The sequence below is a fragment of the Stegostoma tigrinum genome, chromosome 30, assembly GCF_030684315.1.
Source record: "Stegostoma tigrinum isolate sSteTig4 chromosome 30, sSteTig4.hap1, whole genome shotgun sequence".
NCBI lineage: Eukaryota > Metazoa > Chordata > Chondrichthyes > Orectolobiformes > Stegostomatidae > Stegostoma > Stegostoma tigrinum.
In genome coordinates, this window is record NC_081383.1 from 32146854 (window position 1) to 32166312 (window position 19459).

At 38.4% G+C, this 19459-nt stretch overlaps 1 protein-coding gene across 2 annotated transcripts in view; it reads right to left on the minus strand.

Moving 5' to 3' along the window:
* Positions 1 to 19459, minus strand: part of LOC125466038 (hepatoma-derived growth factor-related protein 2) — a 60513-nt gene that overhangs the window by 35208 nt on the left and 5846 nt on the right. For both annotated transcript variants that reach the window (XM_048560146.2, XM_048560145.2), the window contains exons 2-3: positions 2227 to 2303; positions 1541 to 1679 (exon numbers count right to left, since the gene is read on the minus strand). In XM_048560146.2, coding sequence (XP_048416103.2) covers positions 1541 to 1679; positions 2227 to 2303 — 216 coding nt within the window. The remainder of the gene's footprint in view (positions 1 to 1540; positions 1680 to 2226; positions 2304 to 19459) is intronic.

Sequence of the window (19459 nt, forward strand, 5' to 3'; positions counted from 1 at the left end):
CACCACACAGTTGAAGAAAAATATCAAGTAATGCAGGAGTGCTCTAAATTTGTTCAAGCACATTAACTGATTTTCCATTTTAGATACCGGAGAGTGCGATGATTCCTCAGAAGAGTACATCAATAGCCAAATCTGTGACACCACAGTTGGCTCAGCTGGTCATAGAGCAAGAAGAGCAGAACAGCAATAATGACAGGGGATTTGATAATTAAAAGCACAGAAAGGCACTCCTAGAGCTGTAGCTGTGAATCCTCCCTGCTATCTCATAGCTGCTGCAGGACACTTTTCTGGTACAGGGTCAACATACAGGGGTTCCCATTTACAACAATTACATAGGTAGGTGGAGGGACAAGAGCCTGAAAGCAGGTTTTAGGAGTTCAGCACCTGTAAAGCAGTAATCTCAGAATTATTCCCAGTGGCATGCACTATTAAACAAAGGAATTTGAGGATTCAGCCATTGGACACGTGGCCAGAGAAATTATGTAGAAAGAAGGGCATCAGAATGCAAAGGCATAAAGATTGGTACAGGTTCCACTTGTCAACGATAAGATGTTGGGATCAAACTTTTTCAGAAGGACCGCTAGTAGGGAAGTTATCTCATGCTTTTAAGAGGTTGTAAGGTAGATTAGCAGAGAGATTATCTTACCCTGGATTCCTGATGCTGCAATCCAGGGTGGACTTGTGATTCCAGGTATTTTAGCAACTAACAAGTAAAATACTACCTTAAAACGGTAACCCAAGTCCCAACAACCAGCATTACATAACCAATGCCCTTCTATCACCTTCTCCTCAGCCTCAAACGTGCTTCTCCTGTGCCCTAACCCAAACTTGCAGCTGTACCTGACCATTCTCAAGGATTCTGGGTTGTCAATAATCAGAGCCTGATAATAGTAAGTGGTAATTTTGTTCTGGTGGACTCCCTCTGCCCATGGCATGGAAGTCTTCCTTAATGGAGCCATACCAGTTCCCTTGGTTATTGTTTTTCATGCTATATCTCTTTGAAGGTACACTGGTATTCTTAAAAATGCCAGATCTCAATTGTGAAAGAGAAATTTGAACAGAACATCCACAGCTTGTCACCCTACAATGCCAAAATACATACATGTTCTGGAAATTGGGCTCATTTTCCATTGCTTGAATCCAAGGCAAGTTCATTTCACAACATAAAGAGCATTCACTTTAAAAGATATTGCAAATAAATAAATTAATTAATTAAAATCAGCAATTCCTACATTGGACTCTGAAGGAAACACTGGGTAATTTGATGCTGTCATCTATAAGAACTGAACAATGAGTTACTTTCATCCTCTATCACAATTTTCTGGAAAATTGCACTTGAGCTACACCTGATAATGTTTCATACAAAAGAAAGCTTCCCAAAGTTAACAGTATATTCTGGTCATCAAGAATATTTTCATAAGTGTTCTTAAATCATCACAATTTCACAAGCACGAATATCATGTCTCTCAGTAATAGAGATGACACCAGCATGTGTTTTGGCAGTGTAATCCTACATTGGGCAGGATGATGTCTAACTCACCAGTGGTGCAGTAAAGCTGACGTTTGGATTGTTCTGTATTTCCCACAGACCTTCATTGAATCCTTTCCTTTTGTTTGGTTTTCCATATTTGTCTTTGTACTTTTCAAAAAGGAAAATATCTTTTGGTCCCAAAAATGCACTGGATAACCAAAATTTAAAAAAAGATAAATTAAGATTATGCATAGTTTAAAGAGGCAGCATGAGCTTCATGAAATTATTTACATACACATTCCAAAAAACCCTCAAATTCTGTCATTATTTGATGGTGAAAACTAAGTAGCGAGAGATTCACAAGTATAGAACCTGATGAATGGCAAATCAGGGAGTACTTTCCCCAGGTAACCTTCCTTCTTTTTCCAGTTTTGCTTGGTTGAATAACAAAAGCAAAGTTTTGGATTAGAGATTACTTTTCAGCACTGTACTCATTACACAAGCTTTCAAGTAATGATACTTATTTGTCCTTCTGATGAACTCTAAATCAATTATCTTATTAAATACTGCACATAATCAAACATCATCTTTTGCAGGCTATTTGAAACCTGTTTTCACTTGGCATAACAAAGGACTGTTCTGGAATACAAAGCATCGTGTTGATGAAAAATCAGATTGAAAACAAAAAATAAATGCAGATCTATTAATATGACTGGTCCTATGTTACACAGCTATTTCAAGGCAGAGATACATACGTTTCATGAGTGCCATAGAAAAAAATTGGATATTTATTTGATGGTGGTTTCACAGCTCCCTCTGCAACATCATCAATCTGAAACAGAAAATATGGAATTAATAAACCATTGGGTTACAATTTAGTTATAAACAAACAAAATCCACCAACACCAACTTTCCAAGACAACCAGTTAATTTTACATGTTTGGGGCATGTATGTCCAAACATTTGTTGAGGGTACACCAGAATTTTAGCATACAAAACGATCTATGCATTGTCAAATCACAGAACAAACTCTGTAGCATAATCAGTAATAATAATCTGCACTAACAGCTCCTTTTTCAGAATTCAGTGGACGGTTTCTGTGCCTTTTTCTTTAAAAAAAAGACTCCCCATCAGTTAGGCATCCACCTCCCATTCTCTTCTCACAGGCAAGTCGCCTGCTCAACCAGACAGTAGAAAACGTATAGTCAGAACATGAGATCCACCAGGATTTTGACTCCTTTCCGGAGCACTGTTTTTAACCTTGAATCAACATTTAACAAGGCACAAACGTGGCACCTAAGAATCATGTTTCTGCACATCAAGGCAAAGGACTTGCATTTATAAATTATCTTTTCAAGATCTCAACATTTCAAAGTGCTTTACTGCCAATGAAATGATTTTGAAGTAGAGTTACTGTTGTATTGTGGGGAAAATACAACAGCCAACTTTGCAGAGTAAGGTTAATCAAATTATAGCAAGATAGATGACAAGATTATCTGTGAGTAGCAGGGGATCATGTGGATGGTGGTTGTGTCCTTAACTCTGAACTGGGAAACCCAGAGTCCCACCCACTCCATAGCACCTCTGAACAGATTAATTAAAAAAGAAATCTCTTTCTGATTCGTAATGGTTTAGGGGTAAATATTGGTTAGGATACAGAAAGAAATGCAACAAGTGGGGTACCCAGCTGAATCCAACAGGTACCAAAAGAAAATCTGTTGCATTTCTTAGAGATAGCAAGAACTGCAAACGCTGCAGTCAGAGACAACAGTGTGGAGCTGGAGGAATACAGCAGGACAGGCAGCAGAGGAACAGGAAAGTTGACGTTTCGGGTCAGGACTTTTCTTCAGAAAAAATGAATGACCCCTTTTCTGAAGGAGGGTCCCGACCTGAAACATCAACTTTCCTGCTCCTTTGATCCTGCCTGGCCTGCTATGCTCCTCCAGCACCACAGTGTTATCTCTGTTGCAGGTCTTTATTTGCATTTTTCAATTCTGGCCTGCTACACAACAAAGATATGACTAGCAACCCTCCCACAGCAAAGAAATTACCAGGGCCTGTTGATCATAGCTCATTAAATAACTAACATAATCATTTATTGGTTTCAGAACTTAAATTCTTTCCTCTTTTAATTAATAGAATTTATTGGTGTTTGAATTTTCCCTTCTACTCTAGAGATGTATCAAAACACATCTGAATGGGTTGATTAAAAATATCTACTGAAACGCACTCAGTGGTATAACACTGAACATAGCTGCCAGTATATATCATCAAATAATATAAAACACACACAAAAAATGTTGGAAAAACTCATCAGTCTGGCAGCATCTGTGGAGACAGAATCAGAATTGACAGTGAGTCTGGTATGAATGTGCTTTAAAGCTTTGAACTTCTGTTTCAAAATAGTCATACTGGGCGCAAAGTGATAACTCTTCCCCTCTCTACAGGAGGTGCCATATCTGCTGATTTTCTCCACTATTTTCTGTGCTGCTTCAGATTTCCATCATCTGAAGTATTTTGTTTTTATTATCGGGTAATTCAGCTGATTTGGTTTTGGGTCATCAGGAATGTCTATTAACCAAGAAATATACAAAACACATACACGGGATCAGAGTTTACAGTGAAAGAAGGTTTGGCAAACAATACTTTTTCTATTTTCTGTTTGGATAGTAAAGTGAGGATCTGCCAGTAATATCTATCAGCTATTAGAACACCGCTGAACTAACTGCAGCAATTAAACTTGAATTTCTTTCCTAGCTTTTCTGAATATTAGTCAGATGCTGCAAACACAAAGAAAACATTAGTCTCTGACCTGCAGTAAACACAAACAAACAGGTCAATTCTCAAAATTGAATGAAATTAAGACATTTTACATTTGAGGACCTAAAACTGCCTGAGAATGGTGAAGAAGATTCAATAATAATTTTCAGGGCTGCATCAATACTTGAGTAGGGGGGAAAAAAAAACAGGAGACAGTCACTCCTATTACTTTGCTCTAATTGGATACCGCATTCCAAGAGCTGGCACAGGCACAAATGTGTTGAATATAATTTCCTTGCACAGTGCTTTTATGAATTGAATTTCAGAGCTTTTTTTAAAATTCAAATTAGTCTTTTATTGGGAACAATATATACTTGGCTGAATACAACTTAGATAACCGACCTGAAGTTCAAGTGTAACCTTGATGTGTCCTTTCACTCTATACAGAACATGTTATACAGTCTTGCAGATCAGTGCCTTGAAATAGAGTTTTATTTAACTTGCTATTTTATTTCAGTATATAATTAGTTTCATTTAAAAAAAAAATCAATATTCACTTATCTGCAATTACTTTCAATGGGTTTTCAAGCAGTTAACTGGAAATAAATGTACCTCCGTCTTCAACAACAATGGAGAGGATCACAGTGCTGAACAAAATGTGTGCTCCAGGCCCTGGGTACAAGTTTGCTCTGACCATGCAGTTGCATTTCATTGTTATTACACTGTCCAAATAGCCCAAGTGGCCTCATGAGAAGACATTAAGCATTCTCGTATTGTTATTTCAGATGATCCCAGCTCCAACAAATGATCTAACGTTGAGTCTCTTGATCTTAATAACTGCAGTTTCAGGGATGCTACAACTGGCTTCAAAGTCAGGGAGAAAACATTACTTGTTTTAATATTTACATCTTCACAAAGCTCTTGACCTTCCACATTACCCAATAACCCTGGCTGGAATGTGTGCCCGACTGTTTCTTCCCTTCTTTCTCCATGTGGGTGAAAAGGCAGAAAATTAAGAAAGCTTAAAAGAAAGAATTTTAACAAGACCTAGATTCTCTGAGCTTAACTACTGACGTGAAAAATGACTACCACTTTACGGACAACAGCATATCATCATTGCTGAAATTAAAAGGAATTGAGAGACAATTTCAGCCACGTAAGAGATCTTCAACTTAATCTTCAAAATTTTGATTTCCCTGACTGTTATTTTCCACCCACAATATTTGTGTTAAACCATATGTTCTTTGTCTGTCTTAATCATGAATTAGTGCGCATATATGGGGTTTCTGAAATGGTAAAATTTAAGTTGCGCAGTAGTAGATTAGAAATCCATTTTTTCCTCTGCAATTTATTAAAGTGCACTAAAATAAATAGCTATTTTCAGCTAATAAGAAAACATGGTATGAATTGCTTTTGTACAAAATATTGTCAGGCAAATTGGTCATCTTCATGGTCTGACTGGGACATCATACATTTTTTGATAATTTGATGAACAGTAGTGCATCTTCCCAGTTAAGTCATGACAACTATCACAACTTCAGGGATTTAATGTTTAAGTTGTGGGTAGGGTGCCAATCAAATGGACTACTGTGACCTGGATTATATTAAGCTTCTAGAGTGTTGATGGAGTTGCATTCACAAAAGGCAAGTGGTTGGGAGTATTTCAACACATTTCAGATCTATGTCTTGTCAATCAAAGGTGGGCAGGTTTTGGGGAGTTATGACCGTAAGAAGTGTTGATACAGAATTTTCTGAGCTATTCTCACAGCCATAACATTTTTATAGCTAGCCCAATTTAGTTTCTGATCAATAGGTAATTGCAAAGATGTTGATGCTGGGCAAATTCAGAGGAAATTATGCCATTGAGTATAATGGTGTAATGATAAAATAATTAGTGAGAATTAATTCACAAGTTATTCAAACCTCGAATCTGTTAATAATTGCTAATTCTGATGAGTTTGCATGCTTTAAGATGTTACTGTATTTGCACTGCAAGCTATGGAAATAACAAAAAGGAAATAAATGAAGTGCAAATCAACCAAGAGTTGAAATTTATCCACAACCACACGTTTCAAGTTTGGTCACAGTGCCCACTGAAAGTTGCAGCTGGCAGGGACTGTTGCAGGAACCAGTTTACCACCAGATAATCAACAAACATTACTTGCAAATACAAAGCTTTCTCCCTTGATACTATAGGGCAAAGAAAGTACTGTGCAATACTGTAAATTAACAGATGGCAGGTTAAATGTTCATACATGTTAAATAACAAATCTAAATGGCTGTCAGAAAGCAAGCACTGTTGTTAATACGAGTTTCACAATTTAGTAAACAATCTGTGCAACAGTAACAGATGCATTCTTGCAGGGAATGTCAAGAAATAATCACTCAAATTGTAGGAATGAACAAACTATATTCTGAGACAGGAAACCTTGTGTCAAAATGTTGTGTGCCTGGACACTCAAGGAGTAAAAAAAAAATTGCCAAATATTCGTACAAAAGGTAGCATCCAAAGCCTTCACTGAAACAGGAAAGTAATGACAGTGCAGGTAGCTCCATTGTGTAGTATCACGGTGAAGGCAATCTTTACATTCAGTGTTTATGATTCACGTAGCAGTACTTCAGGAAGGACAAATATAAGGAGGTCAAATAAAAAAAATTGACAATTTTATCATAAGAGAAAGTTCCTTTCCAATGAAAAACATGCAAGAAATATTTTTCCCAATCAAAAAGATTCATTCAACTAAATTCATCACATCAATACTAGAAGTCAAAAAGACTTGTCCTCTCATTTTGATGGAGGTTATCATATTTATTCTTAGTTCCTTCTCTCTATCTCGTCTTTTAACTTGAATCATAACTGTACTATTTTGGCTTTTCTTCCTGTTTCATCACCCAATAACGTCACCTGAGTTCACCAATAACAGCAGTTGACTATAACTGAGACCAGTGTCATTTGCAATGAAAGGAATACGTTACACCTTAAAAAGTTAAAAGCTGAAATTGTGATTGCCAAAATATCCATTCATGCTTGCTCCATTAGAGGCAAAAAAAAATCCAAGGGATTCATTTTACCTGAGATAAATAAAGGTACAACCACCTTAAGCAGCTATATTTGAGCAAGTGCAGTGGAGAGGTTCTTTCAATTTCATATTCTATACATACTCACTTTTTATTGGCCTTACCAACCTAAAAACACTGGAGGCAACATTTCCAACTACCTTAAGTGTGTTTGAAATTTGCCGATAGACTTCCTCTATCACAATTATGGGTTGAACAGTTGCTTAACTCAAAATAGACTCAGTCTTTGAAGCCTCTAGTATACCAGCATGTTAAGTTTGATCAATTTGGCCACCCACTTAAACCCAACCTCTCTTCCCCCACCCCCCCGCCACTGCCACTTTTCCTCCTAAATGTGCTTTGGCAAAAAAAAGTTTATATTTCATTCCTGTCATGTCCCTTTACATACACACAGTTATTACACTTTTGCATTGGCGTTGCAACTTTAAGATGGCAGGTTATTGTGAAAGAGGCTACATAAATACAATTTTGTCCCTCTGTTATAGTAACGATATTATAACCCCATGTGGCAACATGTACTTGCAGCTCATCTCAATTATTGTAATACTCCTTGTCTTAACACAATAGCATTCAAACAGCATGCTAGTATGTCCTTGTGGTCTGTCTCGATTTATGTTATGGTACTGCCATTTTACAGAGTCATATCAGCTCCCTTCATCATAGTTTTTCACATTTCGCCTTTACACAGATGGGCTGTTATCCTTAAGATGGCCAGACCACTGTTTTAAAAGAGAAACTTGAAGACAGCATGTACAGCCTGACATCCCACTGTGCCTGAGCAAATGGGTACGCTAGAAATTGGGCTTCTTTTCTTCTGCTTGGACTAGGGCAAATTAATTTGTAATAAAGAAGAATTGCAAAATAAAAATCAGCACTTCCTAAAGTGCTTCCTCCATAATCCGTTTGGCAATATGATGCTGTCATTACACTTTTTAAAATTCCATTGCATTTGCCTCTCCTAGTTTGCTTAGTGCTGTATTGCACTAAGTGTATTGAACTAAGTGCTAAGTCCTTTCAGCAGCCACAAGCAAATTCCTCTTCCCTTACCAAATTAGGAGCATCCTTGCTGATCTTCAGAATGATTTTATATTTTCAATTTTTTTTATTCAGAACTGTGAACTGATAGCTGAAGGCAAACTTTGGACTGTGAACAGCAGCTTGTTTTAAAAAAGAGAATCAGCAAACCGTCACTAGATCACGAGGCCTGGCCTAAAAATTAAATGCAGGTTGTTTCTTCTTAAAAGGTGCTCTCCCAATGCTTCAACATCAGAGAGGCTTGATGGTGAGACAGCAGATGTTGAATCATAACTGGGACCTCAGAGGGAGACAATCAGTCTAACAAAGAGAGGCCAGAGTTTGAACTAGTTTTTGGACCGAGTTTGAGCCAGAAAGATTGTGCCTGTGAAAGATTCAGGTCAGAGGTTTGATTGTTCCCTACTTATCCTCTCATTATCAACTGATTGAAACTTGAGAATCTCAGAAGAATTAAATTAATATTCCTCAGAGCCTGCTGGAAGACATATGCATGCATCGGTGTCATAAAATCACAAGAAACAGAAGCAGAAGCAGAAGCAGAATTATGCATTCGGCCCATAAGTCTGCTCCACCATCTGATTCCAGCTGATATGCTTCTCAATTCCATTCTCCTGCCTTCTCCCTGTAACTTTGATTTCCCTTTACAATCAAGAACTTACCTTTTCTCGGTCTTTGTCTTAAGTACACGTTAGGATGAAGCCTCCAATGCCTTCTGAGGCAACGTACCACAAATTCACTATCGTCTGGCTGAAGAAGTTCCTCATCTCAATTCCAAAGGATTGTGGCTTCACTCTGAGGCTGCGCCCTTGAGTCCTAGCCTCTTACAATCATAGAATCCCTACAGCGTGGAAGCAGGCATTCAGCCACACTGACACACCAAACAGAATCCAACCCAGACCCTACCCTGACTCTATCCTGTAACCCTGCATTCTATTTGGCTAATCCACCCAACCCACACATCCCTAGACACTATGGTCGTGACCAATTCACTAAACCTGTCCAGCTCTGGACTGCGGGAAGAAACACATGCAGACATGGGGACAACGTGCAAACTCCTTACAGCCAGTCACCAAAGGTGGAATCAAACAGGGTCCCTGGTGCTTTAAGGCAGAAGTGCTAACAATTGAGCCACTGTGCCACCCGGTCTCTTCTACTAGTGGAAACATCTTCTCCATGTCTGTGCTATCCAGACCTCTCAGCATTCCGTAAGGTTTAAATGAGATCCCCCATCCCTAATCCTAACCTCCAATCAAGTACAGACCCAGATTCTCAAGCACTCCTCATACGATGGTGATTAGCACTGCTGCCTCACAGTGCCAGGGATCCAAGTTCAATTCCGACCTCGAACAACTGTCTGTGTGGGTTTCCTCTATGTGCTCCAGTTTCCTCCCACAGTCCAAAGATGTGCAGGCTAGGTGGATTGGCCATGCTAAATTGCCCATAGTGCTCAAGGATGTGTAAGTTAGGTGGGTTATAGGGGGAACGGATCTGGGTCAGATGCTCTGAGGATCAGTGTGGACCTGTTGGCCAAAGGGCCTGTTTCCACACTGTAGGGATTAAACGATCTTCTATGATGACCATCACTTCATTCCCAGGACCACCGCTAGCTCCCGAAACGGAGCCTGTGCAAATGCAACGCAGTTCATAATTATTTCACAGATTTCAAGATGGATAACAGCTTCTGGATACTGCAATTGATTGAGCAGTTGCCCCAGATCCACTTAATTACCTATTTTATCCTTCTTTACCTCACTCCATACAGCTAAGTATTTCAATGCTGTGGATTTGCACTGAATACACTCCTTCTGGGTTAAATCATCCATGCTGCTGTTTGCCACTCTGTAGTTGCTCAGTGACTGTCCTGTAACAGGATACTCAACTAACACAGCTTCCCAAATGCACGGTGGTGGTGGATGAAAGCTGACACACAACTAGACTGTCACAACTTTACAGACAACCATGTTGAAGTGCTTGTTAATTGACTTTTAGTGACCAGAGACAGGCATCAGAGTCAATTACAATTAATACTGTTGTTCAAGGAGAGACCAACTCATTCGACACAACTGTGATCAAACCCAACTCCTACGGCAATAAACAACTTCCATTTACTTAGCTCTTTCAGACCAGAGAGCCAGGTAATTTCTGGTGACTTGGGCTCAAATTCTGCCATGGCAAATGGTGGAATGTGAATTCAGTAATAATCTGGAATAAGGAGTCTGATGATGACCATTGCTGATGGTCAGTGGAAAAACCCACCTAGTTCTATAACATCCTTTCAGGAGGGAGATGTGCAATCCTTACCTGGGGTGGCCTACTTGTGACTCCAGACTCTCAGAAAAATGGCTGATTCTCAGCTACCCTCAGACCAATTAGAGATGGGTAAAAAATGGTGGTCCAGCCAATAACAACCACACGAATGAACAAAAAAAAGTGAATGCTTGAAGTGTTTTATGGCTAGTTAAATACCTTTTAAGTGTAATCACTTCTGCAAAGTTGAAAACATGTCAGTGAGGTCGCACATAGTAAATTCCCACAGCAATGTGATAATGACTGGAGGATTTGTTTTTATAATGGTGATTGCAGGATAATTATTGGGCCGGGGCACTTCAAATATCTCCCTTACTCCAAAAGACATTTCAACCAAAAGATTGCAGCTCCAACAACCCAAGTTTCCCTCAATACTGCATTGGTGTGTCGGCCTTGATTTTTATAATCTGCAAGTATATATCATATGATGATGAAGTAAACAAATTTGCATAAAGCTCAAAAAAAACTCTGAAAAGTGACCTTGATCTTGAGTCCAAGACCTTTGTTTGCAAAATTCAAGTTAAAGGGAACACATCTCAATTAAAGAATAAAGATTTAACTTGGGGCTAAAAGGAATTGAAATGTTCTCACAATATATGAAACTATTATGATGAAAAAAAGTTAAAAAGGAATAACTACGGAGTACCAAGCTATAGATAGAAAGTCAATTTTCAGAACACAACTTAAAAAATAATAAGCAGACAATTAAAGTTAACTTTTTTAAAATTCTGCGCTTAATGTGATGTATTACTACAAAAAGTATCACTAAAGTGCTTAGCTATACATATTTTGCCATTACATTATGAATTGTACTTTCTAACTTTTGCAAGTCACTGAATTCCAGTCTGGGGGCATATCCAGGGTTCAACCACAGGCATAATTATGATATAAATCTCAAGAACTTGCCTGTAACTTAAAGCATGACGTGGACATCTAATTTTGATATTTGTAAATTTACTTACATGATATGTATCTTTTTTTTATTTCATCAAAAAGGTCAACAACTTGATCACAAAAGTAAATGGATCTTGACCATCCATATCTTGTAGAAACTATATGGATAAGCAGCTCAACAATTTGTTCGAGATATACGGGCAACTTCAGACCACTTGTACCATTTCAACCTACTCTTTTGAACGAGCTGCAGGGATACACACTAAAAGATGATTTTGACACCTTTTTCATTTGGGTCCTAATATGGTCATTAGTGCCTGGCTGAAATTTTAAACTCAGGCCTGTGGGTAGCTGTTTTGCCTTTTTACTCCATTAACCCAAGACCCGAACTAGAGATTTCCTCAGAAGACAACAAAATGGCTAAATAAGTTATTAAACTCCCCTTGTAAGAACGGAATAAGCACAAGTGCTACTCTGAGCTCAATATGGAAAACTTAGGGAATGTGTATTAGACTCAATATCCCTGCAAGGCATTCCAGAACTAGACTGAACTTGATAGGTTCTTCAATGGGCTGCGATTTTTTACAAGGAAGTCTGACGAGATAGCACCTTACTGCTAAATTTGAAAAATGAACTTGTAGCATGGTGTCCTGCCAGAAACCTGCTGGCAGTTAAATCTAAACTGAAACCATGGAGGGAGAAAGAGTGAAAATGCTCCTTGACTGTAACTACAATCCATTTTCAAATATTTATCCAATTTCTTTCTAAATAATACAACCTCTCCTCATGAGCAACATGATGCAATGCGGTCAACATTTCGATAATGAAAAAAATTCTCACATCATCTTTCATTCCCCTAGTGATAATGATCCCATGTCATATTACTTTCTAATCCAGTGGGAATAATCTTCCAATAACTTAAACCTTGAATGGGTGTGGTATCACGGTGGAATAGCTCCCGAATAGGAATCCAGGGGTCTGAACTAACAATTCTTACAGAACAACACAAGGCAGTTTGAGAATGATAGTTTTTATTTATCCGAAAAATATTTGTGCAAGTGTTGCGGTTGACTTTGAAATTCTGAAGTGACTGACAGTTGTATCAGAAACTGCTGGAGGTTCATGAATGCATTCTACACCACTTTCTGTGGGCAACTAGAGAAAGGTAAGAAATGCCTGTGTTCAAGAAGCTGACACAGAAACTTGCATCCTGAATATTAAGCTTTTGATAAACTTCCAGTTTTAAAATATCTGTCAGATCTTTCTTAGTGATCCAGTAACCTTTCCACAGCTATAACTTTATTCCCATAATTAAGAACCCAGAATTGAATGTTGCTTGTTACTCCCTGAAAAAACCCAAAACTTCCAATTACAACTTAATAACAGAGCACATTGTTGAGTGGGGGCAAAAGTGAAATAATCTTTAACATATTTACTGATTTTGAAGCAATTATGCCCTTGAGTATTCCCGAGCTGGATGAGGCTCTCAACATGTAATAGTAAACCTCCATTAAATAAAAGACAACCTACCAATATTATTTACTACAGTCCACCTCATTTGACTTATCTCATTCAAATCAGTCATAAACAACAAATGCACTGTAAATTTTAAAAAGGTAACTTTCCAAACTTCAAATCAATACATGCTATTTTAAGAATGCAGAATGATTGAGGTAAAAGCTGTACATTTATACTTCAATTTATGAAGTGAATTATACTGACACATTTAGGAAATGAACATTGAAAGAGAAACAAGATAGATGAATGCCTTGTGTCAAAACAGTTTGAATTGATTGCTACAACTTCATACATTAAGTATTCTTCACTTTTCAGAACCAAGATTAAATTCATACCAGACTCCTCCCATTATACCTAATCTAACGCAAAAAAAATCAGTCTACACGATTCTTTTGCTTAATGCTGCTTGCATTTGAATGCATCTATACTACAGCTAACGTTGTTTTAACTGGCATCTTATGAACCACTCTCCATAAAGCACCAAGCATGATATATTTCAAATACTACGAAGTTTGCTATTTACCTGTCTGATTATTAGATAAACTTTTAAAATCTATATTTCAATCTGAATACACTTGTTGCTCAAACGGCTACATGAAACATCAACATTGACTCAAAATTGAATCAACTTTACCCTCAGATACTGCAATGTCTGAACAGTCAGTTGAGGCTGCAAGCGAGAAGGCTCTCCGCTGATGTGTATACCCCCGGAATTACGTTTCTATTACATAGAGTATTTTTACATCGATTATGTGGGCCTCGATTATCCGGAACATTTGATCAATTGACACATTCCTGATCCCACTGATGCCAGACAACAAAAAATTTACTTTGTTTACCTCACTTTTTGTAATAAAATGTTCTATAATCTAACTATGCCATGAAAAGAATGGTCTCCCAAATCCCCTATTGGATTTATTAGTGACTATTTTATATTCATGGTCCCAGGATTCGGTCTGTCATATCACCTCCACATCTACCATTTTATCAAACACTTGCATAATCTTGAAAGATCTCAACCAGCATTTTCAGCATTTTATCTTTTTCACAGCCAATGACACTAGTGCACTCAACCATTTTTAATGAAATAATCTCAGCTGAAAGCATAGAAATCTGGATCAAAAATAGGTCATTTAACCCATCAAGCCAGCTCTGCCACTCAAAACAATTACGGCTGATCCTATATCTCAAAGCCATACTCACACATTCTCCCCATACCGTTTGACACATTCAGTTTCTAGAAAACTTCGCATTTCTTAAATATATTCACTGCCTTTGCTGGCAGAGAATTTCAGAGGTTTCACAACTCAGAGTTAAGACATTTCACTACCTCAGTCTGAAATGGTCTATAGCATTGTTTCCCTTCTCCCCAACCACTCTCAGGGAAAACATAATTCCTCCATCCAATGTGTCCAGATCTATCAGAATTTCATTTGCTTCAAAGGGATTCTCTCATTCTCTAAACTCAAATGAAACAGACCCAGTTGATGCAATCTCTTCTCAAACAACAAGTTTGCCAGCTCAGGGATCAGTCTGTTATGCTTTTTCTACACTCCTTTGATACCAAGTATATATTTTCATAGGGAAGGAGACTGAAGCTGCACATGGTATTCCAGATGTGGCCTCATCAAGGCCCTGTACAACTGCAGTAAGACTTTCATGCTCATGTACTTTTGGGCGGCACAGTGGCCCAGTGGTTAGCACAGTAGCCTCACAGGACCAGGTTTGATTCCAGCCTCGGGAGACTGTCTGTGTGGAGTTTGCACATTCTCCCACAGTCCAAAGACAAAGGTTAGGCGGATTGGCCGTGCTAAATTGCACATAGTGTTCAGGGGTGTGTGAGATGCTTCAAGGGGCGGTGTGGACTTGTTGGGCCGAAGGGCCTGTTTTCACACTGTAGACAATCTAACCTACTCATATCCACTTGCAACAAAGGTCAACTGGGCAAAATCATCATTAAAGCTCTGGCATTGCTGTGTGGATAAAGGCCATGTTGCTACCTTTTGCAGTTAACGAAGTCCCTGGCTTTAAGGACAGTCTTTTGGTGCCACGGTAGTCTCCTTAGCTTTGGGCTAGAAGGAGCAGGTTTAAGTTTCACCTGATCTGGAGGGGTGTTGCAACATGTCCAAAGAAATTGATTAACAATATTTTAACTGGAGGATAATTGGGGTTAATTTGGGCTTGTTGCATAGTGATAGTGATAATGACAGTGCCCTGCCTCGGGGCCAGACATCTAGGCCTGACTCTCACCTGCCCAGGAGGTGCAAACACGTCAATTCAAAATACTTACCACTTCTTGTCCTAACTGCTGACTGCACTTGTATACTTTCTTCCAACGACCAGCATATGGGTGAACCCAGATCCCTTTGTATATGAACCTTTCCCAAATTTTACTAATTAAATAATACTTTGCCACTCTACTTCTCCTACCAAAGTGGGCAACTTCACATTCATCCACAGTTCATCGGATCTGCAAAGAAGCTGCCCAATCAACTTGTCCAAGTCACCAGAGCCTCCTTACATCCTCTTCAATGATCACACTCCCACTTAGTTTTATGTCGTTAGCAAAACTGGATATATTACACACAGTTCCCTCATCCAAATCAGTGACATGCATAACAAATAGGGGGGACTCCAAGCATTTATTCCTGTGATACCAGACTTGTCACCACCTTCCACTCCAAAACAGCCCATTTATTCCTATTTTGTTTCCTATCTGCTAATGAATTCCCAAACCATGCCAGTATTTGACAATGGGCTTTAATTTAGTACAATAACCTCTTCTGCAGAACTTTTATGCCTTAAGAAAATCTAAGTACTCCACATTCACTGGTCATCCCTCATTTATTTTGTAGTTTTGTTTTCAAAAAACTCCAAGTTTATCAACCATGTCCCTTTCATAAATCCAAGCTAACTCTGTATAAATAGCCTTGTTATTTATTCAGTATCCCGTTATTACCTCCTTTACAACAGACTGCAGCACTTCTCCTACAACTGATGTTATGTTAACTATTTGCTCAGGCTACATCCAGTATACTCATTAGGTCCCTCACTATCTTATTTAGAACATAGAGACAACAGCTGAACAAGTGCATAAAACTTTTTTTAAAATATTAACATTGCAATAAACAGTGCATGTCCACAGTTTCATGTCCATCACCTGTACTGTATTTCAAAATCTGACCTCATTGGATCGAGACAGCAAAACGGAAAATAAACAGTATTTGACCCCACTTGCTACTTCTATAATAATGAGTATTTTGTCACATCCATCTCGATTGTAAGTTCAGTAACTAATGCTTCCAGTTTAGTGTCATATAGTATATGCTGTTCTCTTCAGATACACTCAACATTATATGTTAATGAAATGATAATGACAGAAGTCAGTCAGTCTTGTCATCATTTTACAGAAGATATTAAAAAAAGGCACCAAATTTGCTCTCACCTGCCCAGGAGGTGCAAACACGTCAATTCAAAATACTTACCACTTCTTGTCCTAACTGCTTATTGCACTTGTATACTTTCTTCCAACGAACAGCATATACAAAGGGATCTGGGTTCACCCATATGAACCTTTCCCAAATTTTACTAATTAAATAATACTTTGCCACTCTACTTCTCCTACCAAAGTGGGCAACTTCACATTTATCCACAGTTCATCGTATCTGCAAAGAAGCTGCCCAATCAACTTGTCCAAGTCACCAGAGCCTCCTTACAACCTCTTTGTAACAAAATCCATGTTAGACTCTCGTAGTCCCTGATCCTTCAATGGCAAATGTATACCACAATTTACTGGTATAATAATTAGTTTATGCCACACTAAGTACAACAGTGATTCAGTAAATACACATCTAACAGGCAAGTGAAACACAAATTGAAATCAATGTTACTTCACAAATAAAGGTCTGTATTTATGTAACAGATTTAAGACATCTAAGAAATTGTAGAAAATTGAAAAGCATTGTAAAGCAGGAGCATTATCAAAACAAAATTTGACATTGTCCTGAGAGCAACAACTTGGGCAAAGGGATAGGTTTGAAGAAGAATCTTAAAAGAGGAATAAGTGGTAGAAAAGCAGGACTCCTAAGGGAAGGAACTGCAAAGTTTCTAAAGCTTTGATCGTCAGCAGCTCAAGATGTACCCAGCAGGGGTGGAAATCAAAGAGGCGCAAAAGCCAGAATTGGAGAAGTGCTTTAAGTGGGTTATAATTCTGGAGGCAGTTATCAAGGGGACAGTGAGACCATCAGGGGATTTGAAATAAATCAACAAATCAATATGTTAAAATTGAGTTTGGTGAGAGTCAAGATTTGGACAAAGTTTTGGATGAGCTCAAATTTACGGAGGGCATAAGTTAGAAAATCGGCCAGGCTCAATGACAGAACATAAATCAAACGATGTTACAAGGGGGGAGTAGCAGCCTTGGTAATGAAACAGATAGATGTTCAGGAGTTTATGTTGAGGTGAAAGACAACTCCAAAGCCCAGGAGTGTTTAAACATAGTAGGGCAGAATTAAGCACACCTATAACTCAAGGGCAATTTTTAATGTGACTGATTACTTCACTGAAACATTCAGGGATTCTGACTTTCCACTGAGAAAGTAAGAATAAACCTGAGGTTTACTGTCTTCAATTATGAGGAATATGTAATCCCTATGCTATAGCCCAATGTTACTTGCATTGTGCTTACTGGATTATCAGAAGGTAGAAATATGCATGTTGACACCAGTATTGTCCCCATTCAGAACTCTCCAAACTAATGGTCTACATGTTTTAAAAAAAAGTTCTACCTGGATGGCAAGTTTCTTTTTAAGAGATTAGAAACCAGAAGTGTACTTCATCTGTTGGAATAATTTAAGAACCTGGTTTATAGTTATTTGATTCTGCAGCTTTATCGATCTAGTAACCCAAATTCTGAAACCTCTACGTTTTTACCTTCTTGATTTTCCTGTCTCCAATATGGCTACATTTAGAAAACAATTGTTGTTCCATGCTGCACATATCTGAAAGTTTTCCAAGAATCATATCCCAAAATGTCAAGGCATTTATACTGTCAAATGGATCGTACCAGAAAGTGAACAGAGTACCAGCTTCCAAACGACAGCACAAGATATAATGTTAATATTTTGAAAACATAGTAGAATATAAGTTAAGGCAAAACATCAATTTTTTTTCTTCAACGTTTGGACATAACAGAAATCTTTGGAACAACTAATTTCATAGATGAAAGCAAAGTACTGCAGATCAAACTCCAAGCCCCAAAAGGAGTCATATCTCAAAACATTAACTTTGTTTCTCTTTGCAGATTCTGCCAGATCTGCTGCACTTCTCCAGTATCTTCTATTTCATTTCTTAAGTGTCAGCTGTGACTTAGAGGCAGACAGAAAATTAAAATTGCACTCTAGAGACTTTAGCACAAGTTAGTCTGACACTTCCCATACAATACTGGGGGACTACTGCACAGTTAGAGGTGCAACCTTTCCAATAAGGCATTAAAATGGAAGATCATGCCTACCTCCCAGCCTTCTGCCCCCTCAGGTGAGCAACAATGATCTAAAGGCATTATTCAATGAAGGGAGCAAAGTTCTTCCTCCATGCCTAGCAAATACTTATGCCTCACATCAACAGTGTTGAAACATTATTGAATTGTTATTTGTAGGACCGTACCATACTCAAATTACCACCACATAACCTACTTCACATAACAACCTATCAAACACTTCTACAGAGTGTTGAGTGTCATCCTGAGGTTCTGCAAGATATTATATGAATGCAATATTTTATTTTTTTCCTATCTTCTAGACATAGAACATTACAGCACAGTACAGGCCCTTCGGCCCTCAATGTTGTGCCAACCTGTCATACTGATCTCAAGCCCATCTAACCTACACTATTCCATGTACGTCCATATGCTTGTCCAATGACGACTTAAATGTACCTAAAATTGGCGAATCTACTACCGTTGCAGGCAAAGTGTTCCATTCCCTTATTACTTTCTGAGTAAAGAAACTACCTCTGACATCTGTCCTATATCTTTCACCCCTCAATTTAAAGCTATGCCCCCTCGTGCTCGCCGTCACCATCCTAGGAAAAAGGCTCTCCCTATCCACCCTATCTAACCCTCTGATTATTTTATGTGTTTCAATTAAGTCACCTCTCAACCTTCTTCTCTCTAATGAAAACAGCCTCAAGTCCCTCGGCCCTTCCTCGTAAGACCTTCCCTCCATACCGGGCAACATCCTAGTAAATCTCCTCTGCACCCTTTCCAAAGCTTCCACATCCTTCTTATAATGTGGTGACCAGAACTGTACGCCATATTTCAAGTGCAGCTGCACCAGAGTTTTGTACAGCTTCACCATAACCTCATGGTTCCGGAACTCGATCCCTCTATTAATAAAA